General features: G+C 47.7%; 1 protein-coding gene across 2 annotated transcripts in view; it reads left to right on the top strand.

Moving 5' to 3' along the window:
* Nucleotides 1-26,439, top strand: part of LOC128120594 (zinc finger protein 25-like) — a 97,322-nt gene that overhangs the window by 12,472 nt on the left and 58,411 nt on the right. Inside the window, exons 4-5 of one of the 2 annotated variants that reach the window (XR_008221911.1) lie at nt 16,501-16,682; nt 20,310-20,399. Coding sequence is in view for 1 of the 2 variants with exons in the window: in XM_052754753.1 (XP_052610713.1) it covers nt 20,397-20,399 (3 nt within the window). In the remaining variant the exon portion in view is untranslated. The remainder of the gene's footprint in view (nt 1-16,500; nt 16,683-20,309; nt 20,400-26,439) is intronic. The other variant, XM_052754753.1, reaches the window with a different exon arrangement.

The raw sequence follows: 26,439 nt of genomic DNA, 5'->3' as shown, positions 1-26,439 counted from the left end.
CAACCTGTGGGTTGTGACCCTCTGAGGGTGGAGTGACCCTTTCACAGGGGTCCCCTAAGACCATTGGAAAACACAGATATTTACATTATGATTCATAACAGTAGCAAAATTACAGTTATGAAGTAGCAACGAAAATAATTTCTGATTGGGTGTAACCACAACATGAGGAACTGTATCAAAGGGTCGCAGCATTAGGAAGGTTGAGAACCACTGACTTAGATGGTTTTATTGGTTAGTCACTGTATCTAAATTCTCACTCTCTTTTAATTTAAGCAGTTGCTATTCTTTTAATACTTGCTTTTGATCCTGATTATTCTTTATAACTGTGGTGATGATACTGATAGTAATCACACAGGCAACTCTTTTTCTTTTCTTTTTTTCTTTTTTCTTTCTTTTTCTTTTCTTTTTTTTTTTTTTTGTTTTTTGAGACAGGATATCTCTGTGTAACAGCACTAACTGTTCTGGAACTCACTCTGTAGCCCAGGCTGATCTGGAACTCATAGAGATCCACCTGTTTCTGTCTCCAGAGTGCTGGGATTAAAGGCGTGTACCTCCATGCCCACAGATGACTCTTAAAGTCCTCTTACATTCATTGTAAGAAAAGTGAATCAAACATATGAGGATTATAGTGACATCGAGCTCAGAATATTTACTAGGAGGAGAGAAAAAAGTAGGTATGAGGTTTTATTTTAAGAAGAGTGTAAACTGAACTCGGTGTTAAGGAGTTGTTTATTTATTTCAGTTTAAATTGGACATAACTATTTTCCAAATTTGGCACATCATACCTGATTCTTGGGTGGTGGTTTTTATTTTATTTTATTTTATTCCCGGAGCTGAGGACCAAACCCAGGGCCTTGTGCTTGCTAGGCAAGCACTCTACCACTGAGCTAAATCCCCAACCCCGGGTGGTGGTATTTTTAATATCATTTTCTGTGTTTATAAAGTGAATGCCAGGGTTGAGACCAGCTATGAAAATCCAGAAAAAGACTTGTGGCAAATAGGAATCAATAAAGCAGAACATCAAATGAAGACTTGATTTAGGTAAAACATTATTGTGAACTCTCCAACCATGTTTCAGATCTGAACACAAAGAATGGAAACTCTGCAGGAGCTGCAGGCTGGAGAAGAGCCAGCTTTTTCCTTTTGTAAACTAGTTGGAAACAAAGTATAGATTGTAAGCATGAGGGTAAAGAGAAAGGAACTTGGGAAGAAAACAAGACAACTGAGAACGTGTGATTGGCATTTCAGAGAAGTGTCGCCAAACCTGGCACTTTTATAATTATATCATTTCAGCCCTCTGATGTCCTGACCATCTTGGTCTCCATAACAAGATACAAGATTCATGATGTTATACTCAATATATTTGATGAGGGATATCCATCAAAAATCAGTGTAATCTTACACATCAAGAGATTTTATATTCGAGATGCCTCTAGTAGATTCAATAAATGTTAGAAGTCCTTTTTTAAGGCAGCATTTAATGCCCCAAACATAAAAAATATAAGTAAGCAAACCATTAAGTTTAATGTGTTTAGGATAATGTTCTATTAACAGATGGAACTGAAAATGGTAAATATGTACATGAGAGATATAGTATAAATATAGTTATTCTGAGAAATCTTTTATTAAGTAGTTATACTTTAGAAAACATTAGGATATATGTACTAGGAAAGGCCTAATGAGTATAAGGAATATAAATATTTTTTATGTCTCAAGGCAGAACTAAAAGTTCAACAGAAAATCCTCTAAGGGAGAAAATCCTATGACCATAAAACATATGGGAAAATGTATAACCAGATGCCACAGCTCAGCAGGAATCATAAATCTTTTCTTCTGAGATAGGGTTTCTCTGTGTAGCACTGGCTGTCCTGGAACTAGCTCTGTAGACCAGGCTGGCTTCAAACTCACAGAAATCCACCTGCCTCTGCCTCCTGAGTGCTGGGATTAATGGTGTGAAATCTTACACACTTTAAGGTCCTTACATACATATAAAATATGGGAAAGCTTTCTATTGTAAGTCAGCCCTCACTCAACATCAGAAATCTTAGAATAAGGAGAAGCCTATGAATTTACAGATTGTTAGGAAACTATTCGATTTGAAGTTGGCCCTCATTTTTCATCAGAGAACACATATAGGAAGAAGCCTTGTGAATGTAAAGAATGCAAGAAAACTGCTAACTTCAAGTCATAACTCACTGTACATTAGAGAATTCATGTAGGTTGGAAGCCTTAATAATGTGAAGAATGCAAGAAAGCTCTCTTTTGCAAGTCACAGCTCTGTGCATCAGAAAAATCACATGAGTCATAAACCATATGAATGAAGCTTTCTTGAACAAGTCAGATGTCATTTGACTTCAGAGAATTCATACAGGCAAGAAGCCTTATGAATATGAAGAATGTGAAAGCTTTCACCCACAGGTCATGTATCTGTACATCATGGACTGCACATAAGTGAGAGACTCTGAATATAAAAGATGAAGGGAAGCTTTCTCTGTAAGTCAGAACTCATGCATCAGATAATTCATAAGGTGAGAACTCTCTTGGATATAAAAGGTGCAGGAGATATTTCTCTCAGGCCAAAACTATATCAGAGGACTCATATAGCTGAGAAACCCTGGGAATGCAAGGAATGCAGGGAGAGATTCTACCAGAAGACAAGCTTCACCCTACATCCGAGAATATGTACGGGGAGAAATCCTTTACTGTAAGGAGTACAAAAAGCTTTCTGCTCAGTCAAAATTCACTGCTTATCAGAGAACACACACAGATGCCCTTTGAATGTAAATAATGTAGAAAAGCTTTCTTTTGCAAGTCACAACTTATTGGACGTCAGAGATCCCAGACAGGTGAGAAGCTTAATGAATATGAAGAATTTAGGAAAGCCTTCTACAGCAAGTCACAACCCATAGTTCTTCAGAGAGCTCATATTGGTTAGAGATGTATGAAGACAGATACAGAAGGCATCCAACTCAGGCCAGGCCCAGTGTCTCTTTGTTCCTGCTGCCTGCAAATCCAGATGTAGAACTCTCAGTAACTGTGTCTGTCTGCCTGCATGCTACCATGCTCCCAAACATGATGGGAATGGACTAAACCTCTGAAACCGTAAGCAAGCCCAAGTTTAATGCTTTCTTTTATAAGAGTTGTGTTGGTCATGGTGTTTCATCACATCGATAGTAACCCTGACTAAGACACCACTCAAGCAAAGAGTATGAAAATATTTAATAACATGTAAAAGGAACATGCAAGAATTGTCAGATACCATGAAAATCCCCTATCTTCAAATTATAGGCATAGATGAAAGAGAAGAATCCCAGGACAATGGCATAGACCGGATCTTCAACAGGATCATACAAGAAAACTTGGCCAAATTAAGGAAAAACACATTCATACAGATACAAGAAGCACACAGACCACCAAACAGACAAGACCAGAAAAGAAGCTCCCTATGGCATATTGCATTTCAGACATTAAGCATACAGCACAAAGAGAGGGTACTGAAAGCAGCCAGAGAAAAATTACAAGTCATATATAAAGAAAGATCCATTGGAAAAACAGGTGGTTTCTAAATAGAAGATTTAAAAGCCAGGAAGAAAATCCTGGAATAGTGCACTTCAGTTCTCATGGATCACGAATGCTAACCTTGATTACTCTGTGCAGCAAAACCATGTACCATAGTTGAAGGGGGAAAACTCTATGATATAAACAGGCTAACGGAATTCATCTCCGCAAAACTTGTCCTTGCATAGAACACTGGAAGCAAGACTTCACACTGGAGAGAGGAGTAAGCAGAGCCAGGTAGAAAGAAAACACACAGAGCTATAGTGACTGAAGGACAACATGGGACTCACAACACAAAGAGAAACAGCGACAACAAAAAACGTATAAAAACCCAGCATGACAGCAATCAACACACCATAGAATGATAACATTAAATATTAGTGACCTCTACTCCTCAGTCAAAACACACAGGTTAGCGCTGGAGAGATGGCTCAGAGGTTAAGAGCACTGGCCATTCTTCCAGAGGTTCTGAGTTCAATTCCCAGCAACCACATGGTGGCTCACAACCATCTGTAATGGGATCTGGTGCCCTTCTGACGTGCAGGCAGAACACTGTATACATAATAAATAAATAAGTAAGTAAATAAATAAATAAACCTTTAAAAAAGAAACAAACAAACCAAAAACACAGAAACAAACTGTTTGCCTGGTGGTGGTGGCAGTGGCGCAGCGGCGGCGGCGGGGCGGCGCGGGCGGCGGCTGGCGGGGCGGCGGGGCGGTGGGCGGCGGCGGCACATGCCTTTAATCCCAGCACTTGGGAGGCAGAGGCAGGTGGATCTCTGTGTGTTCGAGGCCAGCCTGGTCTACAGAGTGAGTTCCAGGAAAGGCGCAAAACTACACAGAGAAACCCTGTCTCGAAAAAACAAACAAACAAAAAACCAACCAACCAAACAAACAAAAACCAAAAAAAAAAAAAAAAAAAGATTAACTCCATTCAGAACACCACTTTCTCCAGTAGACAGGGCATCTGCACAAAAAATAAACAGAAACACGAGAATTAAGTGACAGCATACATCATGTGAACCACTCAAGCACCAAGAATAGACGTGTACTCAGCAGCACATGGAAGCTTCTCTAAAGTAGAGCACAGTGCAAAGTGACACAGCATAGAGGAACTGGAAACAGTGATGAGAAGCCTCTACAAAAGAGAAGCCCAGGCCCGTATGGGCTCACAGCAGAATTCTACCAGACTTCCAAGGAAGATCACAGCCAGTCTTTCTTAAATTAGTTTTTCAAAGAAGAAAGAAAAGAAATGGAAGGAGCATTACCAAATACCTTCTAGAATGCCAGCATTACTCCAATTCCCAAACCAGGTAAAGACACAGCTTCCACGTACTCACTGTACCGTATTTGGACAACTCCCAACCACGTTATATGATGTCAAACAGAGCAGTTTAATTGGAATGGGAAGAGTCTGAGCAGCAGCTCACATCTGTTTCACTAAAGAGAAACCCATGAGAAATGGTATTCCAGCAGTTTCTGTCATCTGTACTTTATACCTCTTCAATTTTTTCATCTTTCCTTCTCAGCAGCAGAAAAACTCCCCCAAGCTTCCAATCCTGGAGCAAGGATAAAGCCTTGGGCATGGCATAGTGTGCAAGGTACAATGGAGACTAGGGGGTGGGTGTGGACATGTGTGGGGACTAGGAGGGGGGTGGACGTGTGTGGGGACTAGAGGGTGGGTGGACATGTGTGGGGACTAGGAGTGGACGTGTTGGGGACCTAGGGGTGGTTGGGTGGAGCTGTGTGGGGACTAGGAGGGGGGTGTGGACATGTGTGGGGACTAGGGGGTGGACGTGTGTGGGGGACTAGGAGGGGGTGGACGTGTGTGGGGACTAGGAGGGGGTGGACGTGTGTGTGGGGACTAGGGGGGGGTGGACGTGTGTGGGGACTAGGGGAGTGTGGACGTGTGTGGGGACTAGGGGGGGTGGACGTGTGGGGGGACTAGGAGGGGGTGGACGTGTGTGGGGACTAGGGGGGTGGACGTGTGGGGACTAGGGGGGTGGACGTGTGTGGACTAGGTGGGGGACTTGGAGGGTGTGGACGTTGTGTGGGGACTAGGGGGTAGTGGACGTGTGTGGGGACTAGGAGGGGGTGGACGTGTGGGGACTAGGGGGGGGTGGACGTCTGTGAGGACTAGGGGGGGTGGACGTGTGTGGGGGACTAGGGGGGGGTGGACGTGTGTGGGGACTAGGAGGGGGTGGACGTGTGTGGGGACTAGGAGGGGGGTGGACGTGTTGTGGGGACTAGGGGGGGGTGGGACGTGTGTGGGGGACTAGGGGGGGGGTGGACGTGTGTGGGGACTAGGGGGGGGAGTGGACGTGTGTGGGGACTAGGGGGTGGACGTGTGTGGGGACTAGGGGGGGTGGACGTGTGTGGGGGACTAGGGGGGGGTGGACGTGTGTGGGGACTAGGGGGGGTGGACGTGTTGGGGACTAGGGGGTGGGACGTGGTGTGGGGACTAGGGGGGGGTGGAGTGTGTGGGGATAGGCGGTGTGGGTGTGTGGGGACTAGGGGGGGGGTGGACGTGTGTGGGGACTAGGGGGGTGGACGTGTGTGGGGACTAGGGGGTGGGTGGACGTGTGTGGGGACTAGGGGGTGGACGTGTGTGGGGACTAGGGGGGGGGTGGACGTGTGTGGGGACTAGGAGGGGGTGGACGTGTGTGGGGACTAGGGTGGGTGGACGTGTGTGGGGACTAGGGGGGTGGACGTGTGTGGGGACTAGGAGGGGGTGGAGTGGTGTGGGGACTAGGGAGGGGGTGGACGTGTGTGTGGGACTAGGGGGGGGTGGACGTGTGTGGGGACTAGGGTGTGGGTGGACGTGTGTGGGGACTAGGAGGGGGTGGACGTGTGTGGGGGACGGGGGGGGTGGAGTGTGTGGGGACTAGGGGGGGGTGGACGTGTGTGGGGACTAGGGTGGACGTGGTGTGTGGGACTAGGGGGGGGGTGGACGTGTGTGGAGACTAGGAGGGGAGGTGGACGTGTGTTGCACAGTAGGACATGGTGAGGAATGTTGGACAGTAGGAACTGGAATGAAAGTGTTGGAAAGTAAGAGTAGAAGGTGCGAACGTATGTTCTACAGTAGAAGTGTGCTGGAGAGTGGGGGTGGAAGTGTGCTGGAGAGTGGGGGGTGGAAGTGTGCTGGAGAGTGGGGGGTGGAAGTGTGCTGAGAGAGTGGGGGGGGGTGGACAGTGTGCTGGAGAGTGGGGGGTGGAAGTGTGCTGGAGAGTGGGGGGTGGAAGTGTGCTGGAGAGTGGGGGGTGGAAGTGTGCTGGAGAGTGGGGGGTGGAAGTGTGCTGGAGAGTGGGGGGTGGAAGTGTGCTGGAGAGTGGGGGGTGGAAGTGTGCTGGAGAGTGGGGGGGTGGAAGTGTGCTGGAGAGTGGGGGGGTGGAAGTGTGCTGGAGAGTGGGGGGGTGGAAGTGTGCTGGAGAGTGGGTGGGTAGAAGTGTGCTGGAGAGTGGGGGGGTAGAAGGTGTGCTGGAGAGTGGGGGGGTGGAAGTGTGCTGGAGAGGTGGGGGGGTGGAAGTGTGCTGGAGGTGGGGGGTAGAAGTGTGCTGGAGAGTGGGGGGTAGAAGTGTGCTGGAGAGTGGGGGGTAGAAGTGTGCTGAGAGTGGGGGGTGGAAGTGTGCTGGAGAGTGGGGGGTAGAAGTGTGCTGGAGAGTGGGGGGTAGAAGTGTGCTGGAGAGTGGGGGGTAGAAGTGTGCTGGAGAGTGGGGGGTGGAAGTGTGCTGGAGAGTGGGGGGGTGGAGTGTGCTGGAGAGTGGGGGGGTGGAAGTGTGCTGGAGAGTGGGGGGGTGGAAGTGTGCTGGAGAGTGGGGGGTAGAAGTGTGTGCGGAGAGTGGGGGGTAGAAGTGTGCTGAGAGTGGGGGTAGAAGTGTGCTGGAGAGTGGGGGTGGAAGTGTGCTGGAGAGTGGGGGGGTGGAAGTGTGCTGGAGAGTGGGGGGGTGGAAGTGTGCTGGAGAGTGGGGGGTGGAAGTGTGCTGGAGAGTGGGGGGTAGAAGTGTGTTGGAGAGTGGGGGGTGGAAGTGTGCTGAGAGTGGGGGGGTGGAAGTGTGCTGGAGAGTGGGGGGTGGAAGTGTGCTGGAGAGTGGGGGGTAGAAGTGTGCTGGAGAGTGGGGGGTTAGAGTGTGCTGGAGAGTGGGGGGTAGAAGTGTGCTGGAGAGTGGGGGGTAGAAGTGTGCTGGAGAGTGGGGAGGGGTGGAAGTGTGCTGGAGAGGTGGGTAGAAGTGTGCTGGAGAGTGGGGGGTAGAAGTGTGCTGGAGAGTGGGGGGGTAGAAGTGTGCTGGAGAGTGGGGGGTAGGAAGTGGTGCTGGAGAGTGGGGGGTGGAAGTGTGCTGGAGAGTGGGGGGGTAGAAGTGTGCTGGAGAGTCGGGGGGTAGAAGTGTGCTGGAGAGTGGGGGGTAGAAGTGTGCTGGAGAGTGGGGGGTGGAAGTGTGCTGGAGAGTGGGGGGGTGGAAGTGTGCTGGAGAGTGGGGGGTGAAGTGTGCTGGAGAGTGGGGGGTGGAAGTGTGCTGGAGAGAGTGGGGGGTAGAAGTGTGCTGGAGAGTGGGGGGGAAGTGTGCGGAGAGTGGGGGTGGAGAGTGTGCTGGAGAGTGGGGGGTGGAAGTGTGCTGGAGAGTGGGGGGGTGGAAGTGTGCTGGAGAGTGGGGGGTGGAAGTGTGCTGGAGAGTGGGGGGTGGAAGTGTGCTGGAGAGTGGGGGGTAGAAGTGTGTTGGAGAGTGGGGGGGTGGAAGTGTGCTGGAGAGTGGGGGGTGGAAGTGTGCTGGAGAGTGGGGGGTGGAAGTGTGCTGGAGAGTGGGGGGTAGAAGTGTGCTGGAGAGTGGGGGGTAGAAGTGTGCTGGAGAAGTGGGGGGTGGAAGTGTGCTGGAGAGTGGGGGGTGGAAGTGTGCTGGAGAGTGGGGGGGTAGAAGTGTGCTGGAGAGTGGGGGGTGATATGTGCTGGAGAGTGGGGGGTGGAAGTGTGCTGGAGAGTGGGGGTGAAGTGTGCTGGAGAGTGGGGGGTGTGAAGTGTGCTGGAGAGTGGGGGGTAGAAGTGTGCTGGAGAGTGGGGGGTGGAAGTGTGCTGAGAGTGGGGGGTGGAAGTGTGCTGGAGAGTGGGGGGTGGAAGTGTGCTGGAGAGTGGGGGGTAGAAGTGTGCTGGAGAGTGGGGGGTAGAAGTGTGCTGGAGAGTGGGGGTGGAAGTGTGCTGGAGAGTGGGGGGGTGGAAGTGTGCTGGAGAGTGGGGGTGGAAGTGTGCTGGAGAGTGGGGGGTAGAAGTGTGCTGGAGAGTGGGGGTAGAAGTGTGCTGGAGAGTGGGGGGTGGAAGTGTGCTGGAGAGTGGGGGGTGGAAGTGTGCTGGAGAGTGGGGGGTAGAAGTGTGTTGGAGAGGGGGGGTGGAAGTGTGCTGGAGAGTGGGGGGGTGGAAGTGTGCTGGAGAGTGGGGGGTGGAAGTGTGCTGGAGAGGGGGGTAGAAGTGTGCTGGAGAGGTGGGGGGTAGAAGTGTGCTGGGAGAGTGGGGGGTGGAAGTGTGCTGGAGAGGTGGGGGGTGGAAGTGTGCTGGAGAGTGGGGGGTGGAAGTGTGCTGGAGAGTGGGGGGTGGAAGTGTGCTGGAGAGTGGGGGGTAGAAGTGTGCTGGAGAGTGGGGGGTGGAAGTGTGCTGGAGAGTGGGGGGTGGAATGCTGTGCTGGAGAGTGTGGGGAGATGGGGAAGTGTGCTGGAGAGTGGGGGGTGGAAGTGTGCTGGAGAGTGGGGGGATGGAAGTGTGCTGTGAGAGTGGGGGGTGGAAGTGTGCTGGAGAGTGGGGGGGTGGAAGTGTGCTGGAGAGTGGGGGGTGGAAGCTGTGCTGGGAGAGTGGGGGGTGGAAGTGTGCTGGAGAGTGGGGGGTGGAAGTGTGCTGGAGAGTGGGGGGGTGGAAGTGTGCTGGAGAGTGGGGGATGGAAGTGTGCTGGAGAGTGGGGGGTGGAAGTGTGCTGGAGAGTGGGGGATGGAAGTGTGCTGGAGAGTGGGGGGTGGAAGTGTGCTGGAGAGTGGGGGGGTAGAAGTGTGCTGGAGAGTGGGGGGTGGAAGTGTGTTGGAGAGTGGGGGGGTGGAAGTGTGCTGGAGAGTGGGGGGTAGAAGGTGTGTTGGAGAGTGGGGGGTAGAAGTGTGCTGGAGAGTGGGGGGTGGAAGTGTGCTGGAGAGTGGGGGGGTGGAAGTGTGCTGGAGAGTGGGGGATGGTAGAAGTGTGCTGGAGAGTGGGGGGGTGGAAGTGTGCTGGAGAGTGTGGGGTGGGTAGAAGTGTGCTGGAGAGTGGGGGGTAGAAGTGTGTTGGAGAGTGGGGGGTAGAAGTGTGCTGGAGAGTGGGGGGTAGAAGTGTGCTGGAGAGTGGGGGGGGTGGAAGTGTGCTGGAGAGTGGGGGATGGAAGTGTGCTGGAGAGTGGGGGGTGGAAGTGTGCTGGAGAGTGGGGGGTAGAAGTGTGCTGGAGAGTGGGGGATGGAAGTGTGCTGGAGAGTGGGGGGTGGGTAGAAGTGTGTTGGAGAGTGGGGGGTGGAAGTGTGCTGGAGAGTGGGGGGTGGAAGTGTGCTGGAGAGTGGGGGTGGAAGTGTGCTGGAGAGTGGGGGGTGGAAGTGTGCTGGAGAGTGGGGGATGGAAGTGTGCTGGAGAGTGGGGGGTGGAAGTGTGCTGGAGAGTGGGGGGTAGAAGTGTGCTGGAGAGTGGGGATGGAAGTGTGCTGGAGAGTGGGGGGTGGGTAGAAGTGTGTTGGAGAGTGGGGGGTGGAAGTGTGCTGGAGAGTGGGGGGTGGAAGTGTGCTGGAGAGTGGGGGTGGAAGTGTGCTGGAGAGTGGGGGGTGGAAGTGTGCTGGAGAGTGGGGGTAGAAGTGTGCTGAGAGTGGGGGGTGGAAGTGTGTTGGAGAGTGGGGGGTGGAAGTGTGCTGGAGAGTGGGGGTGGAAGTGTGCTGGAGAGTGGGGGGTGGAAGTGTGCTGGAGAGTGGGGGGTGGAAGTGTGTTGGAGAGTGGGGGGGTGGAAGTGTGTTGGAGAGTGGGGGGTGGAAGTGTGTTGGAGAGTGGGGGGGTGGAAGTGTGCTGGAGAGTGGGGGGTGGAAGTGTGTTGGAGAGTGGGGGGTGGAAGTGTGCTGGAGAGTGGGGGATGGAAGTGTGCTGGAGAGTGGGGGGTGGAAGTGTGCTGGAGAGTGGGGGGTGGAAGTGTGCTGGAGAGTGGGGGGTGGAAGTGTTGCTGGAGAGTGGGGGGTGGAAGTGTGCTGGAGAGTGGGGGGTGGAAGTGTGTTGGAGAGTGGGGGGTGGAAGTGTGCTGGAGAGTGGGGGGTGGAAGTGTGTATGGAGAGTGGGGGGTGGAAGTGTTGTTGGAGAGTGGGGGGTGGAAGTGTGTTGGAGAGTGGGGGGTTGGAAGTGTGTTGGAGAGTAGGGGGTGGAAGTGTGTTTGACAGTGGGGGGTGGTTGATGAAGTGTATTCTACAGTAGGAGAGGGTTAACATGTTGGAGAACAGGAGGAGGAGGGTGACAGTGTATTGGACAGAAGGAGATGCATGAAAGTGTTGGAGGTAAAAAGACACTAAATTTATTATTTATTGCTGCATCTTCTTCAGAGAGATATTGGTAAGGTCCACAAGAAGAGTTCTGTTTTCTTTGTCTGTTTGAAGATGTGAGGCCGATTTCAGCGGGGGCAGTGAGAGTCATGTCAGGGCTTATTCCTGAGTCATTCCTAAGGGTGGTAATGGTAGGAACAGTGATAATTATGTGAAGCTGAGCCCACAAGTGCTGCAGGCCACCGAAATATGAAGTAGGAATTCAGCTGACAATGGCAAAAGCTAGTACCTGGAAGAACTCTTCCACACAAGCAGGGCTTTGAGGTAGATGCAGTTCCTGGCATCATTTCCAGAACAGTAAAGACTCTGGAAGGCCGGGGCTCTATGCCACAAGAGAATGGAAGTAAGCTAGAAGCTGTCAGAATGTATGGAAGTTGATGCAAGCACAGGAAAACAAGCTCTAGCCAGTTCCACATGGCCTGACGGGAGGAAACGGAACTGTAACTGAACGTAGGGAGAACAGTCTCACTACCATTTCTCCCACTCGGCCCCGAGCTTGTTCTCCTTGATGGTCACCGTAGAGATGAACCTGGAGATTTCCCAGAGGGTGCAGTGGCAACAGGAGGTCATGTGCCTGTACTAGTGAGGGCTCTAGGGAGCCAAGACAGGCTTCTTCTCTTGTCTCCCAGTTATAGGCCTCTACACAAAGCCAACGTGGAGTCTTCCTCCAGCCCTTCTCTCTTTTGCCATTGTGCTTAAGATGACTCCGTTAGAGAGACCAGAGGAAGGGACTTGAAGATCTGGGCTCAGTGTGCTTTTGGGCTAGAGGCAGTGATTTGAATAGGTAACACTGAGACATGTTAAAATATTATCATGAAGGGGCTGGAGAGATGGTTTAGTGGTTAAGAGCATTGGCTGTTCTTCCAAAGGACCTAGGTTCAGTTCCCAGCATCCACATGGCAGCTCACACCTTTCTGTAGCTCCAGTTCCAGAGGATCTGCCACCCTCACACAGACACACATGCAGGCAAAGCACCAATATACATAAAATAAAAATCATTAAAATGGCCGGGCGGTGGTGGCGCACGCCTTTAATCCCAGCACTCGGGAGGCAGAGCCAGGAGGATCTCTGTGAGTTCGAGGCCAGCCTGGGCTACCAAGTGAGTTCCAGGAAAGGCGCAAAGCTACACAGAGAAACCCCTGTCTCGAAAAACCAAAAAAAAAAAAAAAAAAATCATTAAAATATTATCATGGACAATAATAAGGGCTGTTTGAATTCTGTTACCTAAGAATTCAGTGTGGTGAGAGAGTTGGAGGCAGATAGCTGTGGGTCCTAGTGACTCCAAATGAGACACACAGATGGAGGGTCCAGGAAACAGGCTAATTAGACATGAGTTTAGCCTTTGGACGTTCAGTGTTCATCATTATACTACCCTGATGGTTCAGAGTTTCAGTGTCTTTTGTGGCATCTCCTTTACTGCTGACCTGATGGTGCTGAGCACTGTCATGAGTGTCATGTGGGTCCGAATGATGTTGGGATCAGCAGCTTTTGGGACAATAGCTGATTGCTTGGGAGCAGGGCCACTGTACGGAGCCCTTGAACTCAGCATGTGGAGAGCCTCCCTTCACAAGGACTGAACTAGGATCAGGAAGAGTCAGGTCATTTTATGAGTCACAGTTTTGACTAGTGATGCTGCTAAGCTGCCTGACTGTAATGCTGCATGAGCTGTGTGGAGAAGAGTGGACTTATGACCTGCCTGGCCGACAGAAAACATGAGTTGCTAGTACTCTATCCCCCCCATCTCAGCCTGCCAGTTTCTGGGATTGTAGGCATGTGACAGGCAATGCTTCCATCTTTTCCCAGGACTTGAGACCCAGAAACTTTATCTAGGGCCACAGGCCCCCTAGAACTAAATCCCCCCAATCCCCAAGAAGGCTGGAGACTTGTACCTCCCACTTCTGCTCAAGGCCAGTCACCCAGCCTGTTTCACCTGCTCAGCTTGTAGACATCTAGGGGCCACCTTTGCTTCAGCATTGCCCTATTATCCTGGACCCCAGAATGGAAGAGGCCTGATGGGGATATGAAAGGCTGGCCAGCATGGGGTTACTTTTGAAGTATCCTCACATTCTGGCCACCTCTCTTCACCTGCCTCCTTCCACCATAGAGCGGCCACCATTGGCTTCTTCAAGGATTGTTACAACCCTCTCCTCCTTGACTGGCCTCCTACCCCACCTTCCCATTGGCCTCTTCACAATGAATAGAGGGATCCTTTCTGGTCCCACCTCCTCCCATCCAAAGATGTGATGTCATTTCATTGTATTTAAAGACATGGCATCACTGTAGCTAAGGCCAGCTCAAACTCAGCATCCTCCTGCCTCTGCCTTTCGTCTGTGTCTTCTTGCTTCCGTATCTTCCGCCTCCTTTTGCTGCTCTCCATGCTCTCTTCACTCTGCTCTGGTGACACAGGCCTCAGTCTGAGTTCTTTAGACTTACTAAGCATGGTCGTTTCCTATGGCCTCTGCACAGGAACCCCTCAGCCTGCGGTGGTCTTGCCTAGATAGCTACTTGATCCTAGATAGAGCTTGATCCAGTCAATTCTGTGTCGACTAAAGTTCTCTGGCCTCCAATCCCTTGCCTCATTTTGCTCCATGTCATTGTGTGGTTCTTGGGTAATCTGTAGCGGCTTTCTGTCTGAATCAGCCATGCCAAAATGTTTCCTTCCTTCTCAAAGTCTGATGAATGTAGACTTCATTCTCTCACTACTACCTAGAAAACAGTTGATACAGTGTATGTATTAGTGACCGTTTGCCAAATGAGTGAATTCATCTCAGTAGTCCCCCTCAACATCACCCCGTTGTGGGCCATGGCTCTCTCATCTATGAAGTGAAGGATAGGAACTCAGTGCTGTGTCTAAGTGGGATGGAGACATTGCTCTAGTGTCTTTGAAGTCTGGACCCTTTTTAGATGGAAGGGTTAATCTCCCAGCTTTTGGAAAGGCCTTTGATTTCAGACAGCCTGGGAATTACTCTCTGTTGAAGACAGATGCTTGCTCATGTCATGCCTATCCCGAGGGGGATGAGGGCAGCAGCTATGCAGTGGTACCCAGAGGCTGGTCACCACCAGTCTCTTGACTCTCACTATGAAAGCTATAAGACCTCCAGCATTCCCTGTGGGGCAGTTGGTTCCCTGCTCAGGTGACAGTCTTTTCATTGACCCCTTTTGCCCACTTCCGAGTGATCCCAAGCGAGAATAGCCATCCAGAGTCCATAGCAAAGCTGAGAGCGCTCTATGTGTGCATTAGTGGGTGTGCAAGCATGTGGCGGCCTGGGGAAAGAGCCGAGCACAACAGGGTTGACTTTACACCAGATGCATGGCCTCATTTAAAGTCAGTTAACCACGGCTGGAGAGATTTCTTAGTGGTTAAGAATGCTTGTTGCTCTTGTAGAGGACCCAGATTCAGTTCTCAGCACCCACATGGTGGCTTATAACCATCCACAAATCCAGTTCCAGAGGCTCTGACACCCTCCTCTGGCCTTTGAGGGCATTAGGCACACATAAGACATATGCACACACACCACACATATGCAGGCAGAATACTCATGCACAAAAAATAGTTTAAAAGATACTTTAAAGTTGTCTAGCCTGGTATGATGGTCATACACCTGTAACCCCCAAATTTAGGATCCTGAAGAAACAGCATTGAGTTTGAGCATGTCTTTTCAGACATAGCTCAGTGGATTGAACAGTTGCCTAGAATTGTACGTTTAGGAGCTGGGGGCATGGCTCGGCTGTAGGGCACTTGGCTAATACATGAAAGGCTTATGTCCCATCTGTCGCGGCACTAGAACAATGAAGAATTAACTGTTTCACTTGCCAACTACCCTTCACTAGCCAGATCCTTGCTAAGGCACAAGCTTGCAATGGTTATCCAGAGTATAGTTCCAACCTCCCATGTAATTACAGTGGCAAAATCCTGGGACCAAAGGGACCTTTGGAAGGGCTTATTCAACTGTCTTAGGATACTGCTGCTGTGATGAAACACCATGACCAAAGAAACTTGGGGTGGAAAGGGTTTATTTGGCTTACATTTCACAGCACTGGTCATCACTGAAAGAAGGCAGGACAGGAACTCAAACAGGGCAGGATCCTGGAGGCAGGAGCTGATGCAGAGGACGTGGGAGCTGTGCTATTTACTGGCTTGCTCTCCATGGCTTGCTTTGCCTGCTTTCTTATGGAATCCAGGACCACCAGCCCAGGGATGGCACCACCCACCATAGGCTGGGACCTCCCTCATCAACCATTAATAAAGAAAATGCCTTACAGCCGGATCTTATGAAGGCATTTTCTCAATTGAGTTTCCCTCCTTTCAGATGATTTTAGCTTGTGTCAAGTTGACATAAAACTAGCCAGGACACCAGCCAAGGACGCAAGTTGGACAGCCACACTGCCTAGCAGGGTGCCAGCTCAAAGCCACCAAGTGATGCAAGCCCCATTTTTGTCTCCAGTAAAGTAGTAGGCAGTTGCACCACATGCCAGTACAGATTAGGGCAGTTCAGGACCCTGACTTGGGTTCTGATCTGTGGCAGCCAAATGGAAATACTGGGGGAGGTCCGCTCCTCACTTTGGTGTGTCTCCCTGGACCTTGCCTGCAGTCCTCTGAGAATGGGCGGTGTTTATCGAGGGCAGAATAAGCCAGTGATTTCAGAGAAACCCTGCAGGTTAGATGCCTATGACGGAGCAAGCAATGGGACAGGATGTAGCAGGAGAGCTGGGGGCCTACAGCTCAGCAGACCCATTAGCATCTAGGAAAGGACATAGCAGAAGGCCCTCTGTTTCCTTCTCCTAGGGAAAGAACCTGCTCTGCTGGGGATTGTATCTAGCCACAATAGTGCCCCGACTTCTAACCTCCAGTGGATTGGGGGAAGATAGCCCAGCTTGAGACCTGTCTACTGGGGAGAGAGAAATCACCTCTGGTTCCTGGTTCCCTTTTCCTGACATCCACAAGGTCTCCTGGGACCTTGTAATACACTGCCATAACTATATTATAACAACAAGGAACTTGGGCAAAGTGAAATATTTCTATAGTCCGAGTGCTTGGGAGTTGAAGGTAAGGATCATGAGTTCAAGGGTAATTCTCAGTTCCATGGTGAGTTTGAGGCTATCATGGGCACATGAGAACCTGTCTGAAAACCAAACAAAAGGTGCCAGTGAATGGCTCAGGGGGTAAAGGCACCTGTCACCAAGCCTAATGATCTGAATTAGCTCACCTGGACCCACATGTGGAAGAGTAGAGACCTGGCTTCCACGAATTGTCCTCTGACTTCCTTGGTCGGGTTTGTCTTATTCTGAGCACCTCCCTCCCTCCCCCCAGCTCTCCCTCTCTGACTAACCCTTGTTAGTGTTGAAGATCTGTGCAAATTGTCTTTTAATCAATCTCTAGGTCTGCTTCATACTGGCTCATCCTGGAATTCTCTTTTGTGGATGTTGTGAATCCGTTTTGAATCCTAGTCTTTCATGAACAGAGACCCTTGACTGTTAAAGGAGATGGAACTGTGCCTCTGTCCCTGTCACAGGTGACATCATCGTAGGAGGTCTTTCTGGGATTTCATCTAAAGCACTGTGGTGAGTTTCCTCACTGTGACTTGCTTGGTCTGCCCTGTTAAGCATGATGTGCATGTTAATTTGGGTTTTCCGCTTCTATTTTTTGGCTGGAGAGCTGCATAATGTTGAACGAGGGCCACTGGCAGCAAGTCAGAAATGGCCTGGTGTCATTCATATCTCATTCCTGGTCAGATCTCCATGAGCTCTAATCTACCAGGGTCCCAAGCCATGCCAGCTTGCCATTAAGATTAGCAGCCGGAGCCCCTAGGAGAGCTATGTGTAAAAACAGCACATCTGTCTCAAATTACCATGGCCGCTTCTATACTCTCCATCCTAACATCCTCTTTGATGGCACTCTCTACTGTTTCTTATCAGCTGCTTTCTAGTGGCTCTTTGTTTTCCTGTCTTCTTTCTAAGGACACTTGCTGTTGCTCACCATGGATACTTGAATTGTTCTTTGTAAAGTTTGCACACAGCCCTACAGTCATCAGTTGTTGGAGCAACAAACACTATGCATCCTATAAGTTTCCAGAATCCAAAATATGTAATTTTTTCTCTCCCTCCACCCTTCCTCTTCATCTCTTATTTTTCTTGTTTTGCACTCCTGGGTCTAGAGTCCAGGTTCCTGTCCAAGCTCGGCCATCACTGTATCGGGCTTTTTCCTCAGCCATTATTAGAAATGAATTTCTGGTTGGTGATTTTTGAAAGAGTGAGTTAGGAAGCATCAGAATGTAAAATCTTCAGATACTCCAAGGAAAATAAATTCCTGTTTCACTGACACAAGAAAATACAGTAATGGTTTCCATAATGTTTAAATGTGGATTAATACTATTAATATGCTAAAGAAGTTGGATCAAAATTCCTAATGCATTTTTGTAGTAACCTGTTTATTCAGATTATAATACACATACTCTGCAGTGTCTGCCTATAGTGAGTACAGTTAGATGGTTTTCACTTACACATACTCATCATCAAAGCCAATTTCAGAACATTCTCTTCATGCAAAACACAACAGTACTATAACAATCAGCAAGTGCTACATTACCATCTTATTTCCTTCCACACCGTAAACACGAATCTACTTGCTCTCCAGATGTGATTCCTCTGTGAACTTGTATGAAAGTAACTAGATTGTTGGTGGATGTAATGATTGCCTTTATTCAGTGGGCATAGGTTTCTCAAGTGACATCAGTATTGTAGCAGGTATCATTATTATTGTTCATGATGGAGAATATTTAATTCTGTGGTAAGCCACACTTTTAATCTAATCAACAATGAATACCTTTGTCTATTCCTTTGGACATCATAAATAAATGTTTTCTTAATATTCAAATTAAAGTTTAATGTCAACATGTGATTTATATTTCTCTTGAGTCCAAGAATCCAAGGTCATTTTGGGCAAAATAGAGACAGAAATCCTTTGGCGGTAGAGGAGCTGAAAGAGAACTCAAGCTGTGAAAATGATTGCAGCAGAGACTGGGCCGACAGCTCAGTTAGGAAAGGCCTGACACAAAAGGCATGAGGAACTGAGTTCAGATCCCTAGCACCCCTGTATAGGGACACCAGCACACATCAGTAATCCCAGCCATGGGGAAGGCGGCGATGGGAGGATCCCTGGAGCTTACACAAATCAATGAGCTCCAAGTGCAGCAAGAGACCCTGCTTCAAAATACACATTGGAGAGCAATACTGGAAAACCCTCCAAGTCCATCTCTGGCTCCATATGCATGCACCTGAGTGCACGCATGCACACACACACACGAACACACACACACACACACACACACACACACACACACACACACAATAGTCCTGTCACTGATATCACTAACTGTAGTTTCGTTGGTTTAGGTTAACTTTATTGGTGAGAATTCATATTAATGTCAATGACATAATTGAGTTGGTTTCATAGAATTCAGTGCAGATCAAGCATGGTAGCACATGCCTGTGATCTCTGCATTTGGGAGGCAAAGGCAGGAGGATCTCTGAGTTCCAGGCCAGTTGGAACTACAAAGTGAAACAGAAACCACCAGGAAAGAATCCAGTACTGAGAAATTTCCCACGCCACTGAATACCATTGGAATCCGTGAAAGTCCAGGCCCAGTGACAGTTGTCAGTTCTCAGTGTTAACAACTCATTTAGGTCTGTGGTCAGTTTTCCTTGGACAGCCCAATAGACTGCTCTTTGACAGCACGTGTAAAGCTGCACTCTTGGTAGAGAACAGTGACAAAATTATAAATAATATTTTGGGTATTGTGAGTGAATAACAAATTGGTTTTATGAAAAAATAAGTATATATATAATAAAAATTTTAAATGCCCTAAGGGAAATAATGCTTGATTTTATATGAACATGGTAAAATTATCTCTATATAATGCTTAACTTGAGAAAATTACAATCTAAAGGTCTATAATTGTATTGGAGATATTTAATCCTTAAGAAGGCAAAGACAATACTGAATGAATATAAATTTTGAGTTGGCTAAAAAATATTTCTAGAGCTGGGTAGGGGTAGTGTACACCTTTAATCCTAGCACTCGGGAGGCAGAGACAGGCAGGTCTCTGAGTTCGAAGCCAGCCTGGTCTACAGAGTGAGTTCTAGGAAAGGCCCAAAGTTACACAGAGAAACCGTCTCAAAAACACACACACACACACACACACACACACACACACACACACACACACACACACGAAAGCTATGGATGTTTTGGCGAAAGCAAGAATGCAACTTTTAATACCATACGGTAACATGCCTGAAAACATACCGACAGACAAGCAATGTGCATGATGTGAAGAAAGGCTTGAGCTTACCCTGGGGAACTGGTCACTGCTTTCACCCGACAGAGTTCTTTGTGATTGATCCATTGTAACTGTTATATTGGTATCAACAGCACAGTCACTAGGTGTCAGGGAGGAAGAAGGAATCAACTTGAATTGAGCTTTTAGACGAGTTAGGTTTCAAGGTGAAGTAAGCCCATGCTCCATAGACTATCCCAAGCCTGGAGTCTGAATGACTTGCCTCAGGACTCATTAATGTTTCCTAACTACAGAAGTGCACAGTCTATTGAATCTCAAACACTTTCCTAAGTAACAAGGCTGGAGGGGTTAATGGGGAGTTATACAATCAAATAAAAAAAATCTAATTTAAAAATCCCAACGTTCACTTGACTCTATGGGAGGGAAGAATTGACTTTGGAAGAAAGAACATGAGATTTTTCTAGACATTATGAAATATTAAATGTTTGCATACCTTAGTATCTCAGAATGGCAGTTTGTTCTGTTTCAAGGTGAGCCTGGTTAAGGAGGTGCCGTGCTCACCAGTCTGTAGTTTCAGCATGAGAGGCATAAGAGGGGAGAATCATTTGAGGCCAGCCTCTGCCTGGGCCACAGTGATAGCTGCAGGCTGTCCTGAGCTAGAAGCTATGCCTTAGATACCTGGAGACAAGAACTTGTCTTTCTGGGTTCATTCCCCCATAGGTTTGTGCCATCTGCTGTTACTCAGAGTCTGAGGGGGTGAGAACCGAAACCCTGTCCAGTCCAGCGCTAAGGTGAGGAATGTCCAGTCAGGGGTATAGACAGTCGGGGCTGGGCATTCACTGTCTCCGTCATAGCCTTTGTCTGAACAAGCCATCATGTGATCTGTCATCAGGGTCATCTAATGCCGCTTCTGCTTCCCAATGACATGCTGCTCCCTTGAGAACCATAGTGAGGACGCTGGGTGTCCTGGAACCCGGAAATGGTGAGTCTGTGGCATGTGTCTAGCAAGGAGCACAGGCCTGATTGTTCTGTGGCTTTCTTAGGTCCATTACACAAAGTATAACATTTACATTGTGGTTTAATGAATAAATGAAATTTGGAAAATCGGTCTTCTTTGGGGTGGGTCCCCGGTAGGTTACCTCATGCTCCAGTGGTGGTACCACCACCATGTACATTGGGAGTCAGTAGGTTGTTTAAGAAAAAGAAGGACATGAAGTTGGGATGGAGAGTTCAAGGGGAGTAGGAGGGGTGGGCTGGGGGTGGATAGATAAATACATTGTCTATAGCTATGAAATTTTCAGAGAATAAAAATATTTTAAAACTTAGGTAGAAAAATATAAGTTGGTTTATGTACTTTTCTAGTCCATGAAAAACAAATCTCTAACTTCACAGAGAAGACTCCAAGTGATTGACTATGGCTTGGGAACATGGATTCAGCTTTAGGCCTGGTCCAGAGCACATATTTGTGCACCATCCCAGCCTGGCAAATCCCTGGGACCTCTCCTGTCTTTGTCATCCTTAATCCTTAGACCTTGCTGTAGTCACACAGCCTGTATGCCAGCCTTGCCTGGAGAGTGCCTGTCTTAGGGTATCTGCCACTGTGATGAAACACCGTGACCAAAAGCAGCTTGGAGAAGAAAGGGTTTACTTCAGCTTACATGACCTGATCACAGTCCATCATGAAGGGATGTCAGGGTAGGAACTTAGAGAAGGAACTCAGAGGCAGGAACTGAAGCAGAGGCCGTAGAGGAAGTCTGTTTACTGGCTTGCTCAACCTGCCTTCTTATAACACCCAGGATCACCACCCACAGTGAGCTGGGTGTCCTCCATCAGTCATCAGTCAAGAAAATGTATCACAGTCTTCATACCAATTTGGTGGCAGCATTTTCTTAATTGAGGTTCCCTCTTCAGAAATGATTTTAGCTTGTGCCTTTGACATAAAATTAGCCAAGACAATTGACTCCTTGTCAACCTGACACAGAAGCACATCACTGTTAAACTATAACCTTTCCAAAGTGTTATGTTAATATGACAATAGAAAACATTCTAACTTTTTTTTTTCCCGAGGCAGGCTTTCTCTGTGTAGCCCTGGCTGTTCTGAAGACTGGCTCTCTAGATCAGGCTGGCCTTGAACTCAGAGATCTACCTGCCTCTGCCTCCCAAGTGTAGGAATGTGTGCTGCCACACCTGACCCAATCTGACTTTTTAAAGTTCTATGGTCTTTACTAATTCAAACACCTTTAAGCCCAGTCTCTTTAAAGTATCCTAAGCCTCTAAAATATGCAGAGTCTCTGTGGGCTCCTGTAATAAAAAAAAAATATGAGTTAAATACTTTCTTACTCCAAGAGGGAAGAACTAGGGCACAGTCACAGTCACATCAAAGCAAAGCCAAAGTCCAACAATATAGAACATGTGGTGCTTGGCATCTGGGATTCGCTCACCATCTTCTGTGCTCCAGTGGGCCATGGCATTACCCAGATCTAACCCTCCACAGCAAACACAACTTGTTTCCTAGGCTCAGCTTGTCTCCACACCTGGATGTAATCAATTTTTAGTAAAAAAAAATCAGATTTAATAAATACATCAGAAAGAGTTAGCACAAATAAATCACTTAATTATGCAACTCAAGAATTTGGAAAAAGAATAATGAACCAAATCCAATTACATGGAGGAAATTATAAAATCAGAGTGGAAATTAATGAAACAGAAACAATGAAAACAATATGAACAACAAATCTAAGAGCTGATTCTCTGAGAAAATAAATAAGATTGACAGACTCTTGGCCCAATTAACCAAACAAAACAGGACCCAAATGAACAGAATCAGAATGAATGGGACAACATTCAAACAGACACCGAAGAAATTCAGAATATTACACTTTAGAAACTTATACTCTGTTAGGTTAGAAAACCTAAGAATGGATGAGTTCCCAGATTCATCTAAACCACCAAAGTTAAACCAGGAAAAGATCTAAGAACCTAAACAGACCCATAAAATTAAGGAGATTGAAGGACTATTAAAAAGACATCAGACTGAAAAATGCCCGGGTCCAGATGGATTCTGTGGTGGTTGGAATGAGAAATATCCCCCATGGTCTTGGCGTTTGGACACTTGGTCTCTGCTTGGCGGTGCTCTCTGTGGACATGGAGGTGGTGGTGTAGCCTTGCTAGAGGAAGTATGCCACTACCTGCCTGCTTCTGGTTCCCTCTCTCTGCTTGAAGATGGGAGCCCTCAGCCCCCTGCTTCTGCTGACATACCTTCTGCTTACCACCATTGCTGTCCTTGCCGTTATGACCTCTAACCCCCTGGCACTGAGCCAAACTAAACTGTCTGTATGTTGCCTTAGTCATAGTGTTTTGTTACTGCTGTAGAGAAGTAACTAATACAAATTAATAGCAGAATTCAACTGGACTTTTAATAATCTACAACCAACACTTCTTACAACTTTTTTTAAAAAGTAGAAGCAAAAGGAATGCTTCCATACTTCTTCCAAAAAGCCAATATTAATCTGATCCCAAAACTAAGTAAAGAAGAAACACAAAAGAGAAACCTACAGACCGTTATCTCTGATGAGCACAGACGCAAAACTCCTTAAGAAAATACTTGTAAACTGAAGACTGGCATATATTAAAAAGATCATCCACCATGATTAGGTTGGCTTTATTCCAGAGATCTAGGGATGGTTCAGCATATATAAGTTAATAAGTTCAATAAGTATATAAGTGGATGGACTACAAAAACCAAATGATCCTCTCAGAAGATGCAGAAAGGCCTTTGACAATATCCAACATGCCTTCAAGATAAAAGAATAGGACAAGCGGAAACATGACTCAGCGTAAAAGCTATACGTGACAAACCCACAGCCATTTCATTCTCAATGGATTGCGAGAGCAGTAAGAGACATTAAAGGGATACAAATAAGAAAAGTAGTCAAATTATCCTTATTTGCAGATGAGGTGATATAATACATAAGAGACTCCAAAAATTCCACCAGAAAGTTCCTACAGTGATAACACTTTCAGCAAAGTGGCAGGAAACAAAGTCAACTTAAAAAACCAGTAGCGTCCGTGGCCCTAAAGCAGCCAGGGTCTGTGTTAACCTCTGTGGCCCATGTTGCCACTAAGCGCCACATGGAAGCCTGGGGTCTGGGCCGCAACCTGTGGCCTCGTTGGTGTCTGAGGGCCATGCTGCCACTGGAGCCACACTAGTCTGGGTGGCCTGTGCTGCCGCCCGGAGCTCTGGTGTCATCCATGCCAGGCTGTTGCCGAGGACCATGTCTGGGTCTGTGAGCCCACCGTGGCTAGGGTCTGTGTTGAAGGAGGCTCATGTTGCTACCAAAGGTCACATGGAAGCCCCAGGTTGGCACTGCAGCCAGTGGCCTTGTTGTCATCTGGGGACCATACCTCCGCCAGAGCCATCCTCGTGCTTCTACCCAGAGCCAGGATGCTATCTGGGCACGAGCTGCTGCCAAGGGCCATGTCTGGGTCCATGGTCCAGCTGCAACTGGGGTCTGTGTTGATATCTGTGGCCTGCATCACCTCAGGGGACTAGAGGAACTATGTGTGATGAAATCAAAGGGCCATGCTGAGCCAGACTGCCCTTTGATGGCCCTGGGAAAGCTGGCCCCTGAACCTTCATCAAAGGCAAAGGAGAGCTCACTCTCATGGCATAGGTGTAGGGGAGCTAGCCCTGACCCCCGCTCCCCTGAGGTTGGCTGCCCCAGTGGTATGGACTGACCAGCTCAGCTACCACTCAGGCCCATAGCTGAGCCTTGGGTTGGCCCACCGTAACATCTAGGACCTTCTAGAGCTTGTGAAGGGACTGGTCCTGCGGAACGATACCCGCAGGATCTCCATGCCGCAGGGCAGCTAGCTGCAGGATATCTGAGAGGAGTTTCGGTGAGGATCCAGTGGTGATGGTGTGCCAGAAACCAGAGGTCTTGAACCAGACCAATGACTCATTGCAATGAACACTTGCTAGTAAAGCTGATCCGACAAAAGGATCTACTATATAACGCAGTGCTCCCAATGCCACCAAGACAAATGAGGTGTTGGAGAGGTGAGAAAGATGGAGATGTGAAGAGGTTTTTATTTTGTTTTGTTTTGTTCTTGTTTTTATTTGTTTGGTTTTTTGTTTACTTGCTTTGTTTTGTTTTGGTTTGATTTTAAAAATTTTCTTTTTGGAGGGCACTGCAGGGGTGAGGGGAAGGTATGGGGGGATGGGGAGGTGAGCAGGATTAGGGTGCATGATATGAAATTCCCAAAGAATCAATAAATAAATTATGCTTAAAAAAAAAAACCCAGTAGATTCTCTACATACCAACCACAAAGAAGCCAAGAAGGGAATAATAGAAACACCCCCATTTACAATAGCCTCAAAATCCATATAAAATATATAGGAATAAACCTAACAAGGAAGCAAAAGAATTCTACAAGAAATCTTTAACAAAATCTCTGAAGAAAGACATTGAAGAAGACACTAGAAAATGGAAAGACCTCCCGTGCTCATGGATTAGGAGAACTGAAATTGTGAAAATGGCCATTCTACCAAAAGTAATTTATACATTCAGCACAATCTCAGTCAAAAATCCCCACAGCATTCTACACACACACACACACACACACACACACACACACACACACACACACACACCAAAATAAGTAAATATATAAAAATCAAAATTCTAGCCAGGCGGTGGTGGCGCACGCCTTTGATCCCAGCACTTGGGAGGCAGAGCCAGGAGGATCTCTGTGAGTTCGAGGCCAGCCTGATCTACAGAGCGAGATCCAGGACAGGCATCAAAACTATACAGAGAAACCCTGTCTCGAAAAATAAAAAATAAAATAAAATAATCCTAAAATTCACGTGGAGCCACAAAAAACCTAGATAGGCAAAGCAATCCCGAGCAAAAAGAACAGTTCTAGATTTCAAGCTATGTTGCAGAGCGATGGTACTGGTTCAAAACAAACCTACAAGTCAATAGAACAACGCAGAAGATCCAAACATGATTCCATGGAATTACAAGCATCTCGTATTTGTCAGAGATACCCAAAAGATGCATTAGAGAAAAGACAGCATCTTCAGCAAATGGTGCTGGGAAAACTGGCTGTCTACATAAAGAATAAAATTAGACCCATATCTATTACCCTGCACAGAAATCAACTCTAAATGTCTCAAAGGTGCCATGTGGAGCCTGAAATACTGAAACTGCTAGGAGAAAATCCAGGTGGTACCCTACGGGATATAGGTATAGGAAAGGACTTTGTGAATATTTCCCAGAGACAAAGGCCAACAATTGACAATGATTAATATACATACTATACAAAACTCTCAAAAACAGAGAAAAAAATGGATCTGAACAGAGTTTTCAAAAAGAGAAATAAAAACGGCTAGGAATATCTCCAAAACGGTTCATCACCCTTAGCAATTAGGCAAATGCTATTTAAAACTTCTTTGAGTTTTTATCTCACTCCAGATCAAGGAAACAGCTGACAACAAATGCTGGCCAGGATGCAGAGAATGAGGAATCCTAATTCACTAGAGTGGGAACGCAAACTGGTGTAACCAGTGTGGAAACCAGTGTGGTGAATTCTCAAAAAGCTAAAAACAGATCTCCCAGATGACCCAGTTATAACACTCCTTGGCATACACCCTGGGGACTTACATATTATTGATTGAGGTATCATTAGGCTAAGAATATCTCTTTTGGAAATTTTGTTGGTTGTCTGTAAGTTTCTGACTCCTTGACAGAATGCAGAGCAAGGGCCTTCTTCGTCCCTGTCTGTTAATCCTTGGTCTTTTTGTGTTGCCCCACTTCTTCCCTATGGCTCACCTCTTTTCCCCTGGGACTTGCATATATGTAGGAAGCAAGCTGTCAAATCCAGAGCTCTGACCATCAGCTCTAGCACTTTCTGTGTCCGGGAACAAAATCCTAAGTTTCTACCTCCCTGTAAGCATTCCCATGCACTAACTCCCTCTTCCCACATTATTATCAAGTATTTGTTTCTCCTGGTACATTTTA

The sequence above is a fragment of the Peromyscus californicus genome, unplaced genomic scaffold, assembly GCF_007827085.1.
Source record: "Peromyscus californicus insignis strain IS unplaced genomic scaffold, ASM782708v3 Scaffold_11__1_contigs__length_118956290, whole genome shotgun sequence".
Classification (NCBI taxonomy): domain Eukaryota; kingdom Metazoa; phylum Chordata; class Mammalia; order Rodentia; family Cricetidae; genus Peromyscus; species Peromyscus californicus.
This window is presented reverse-complemented; position numbering and strand designations above follow the sequence as displayed.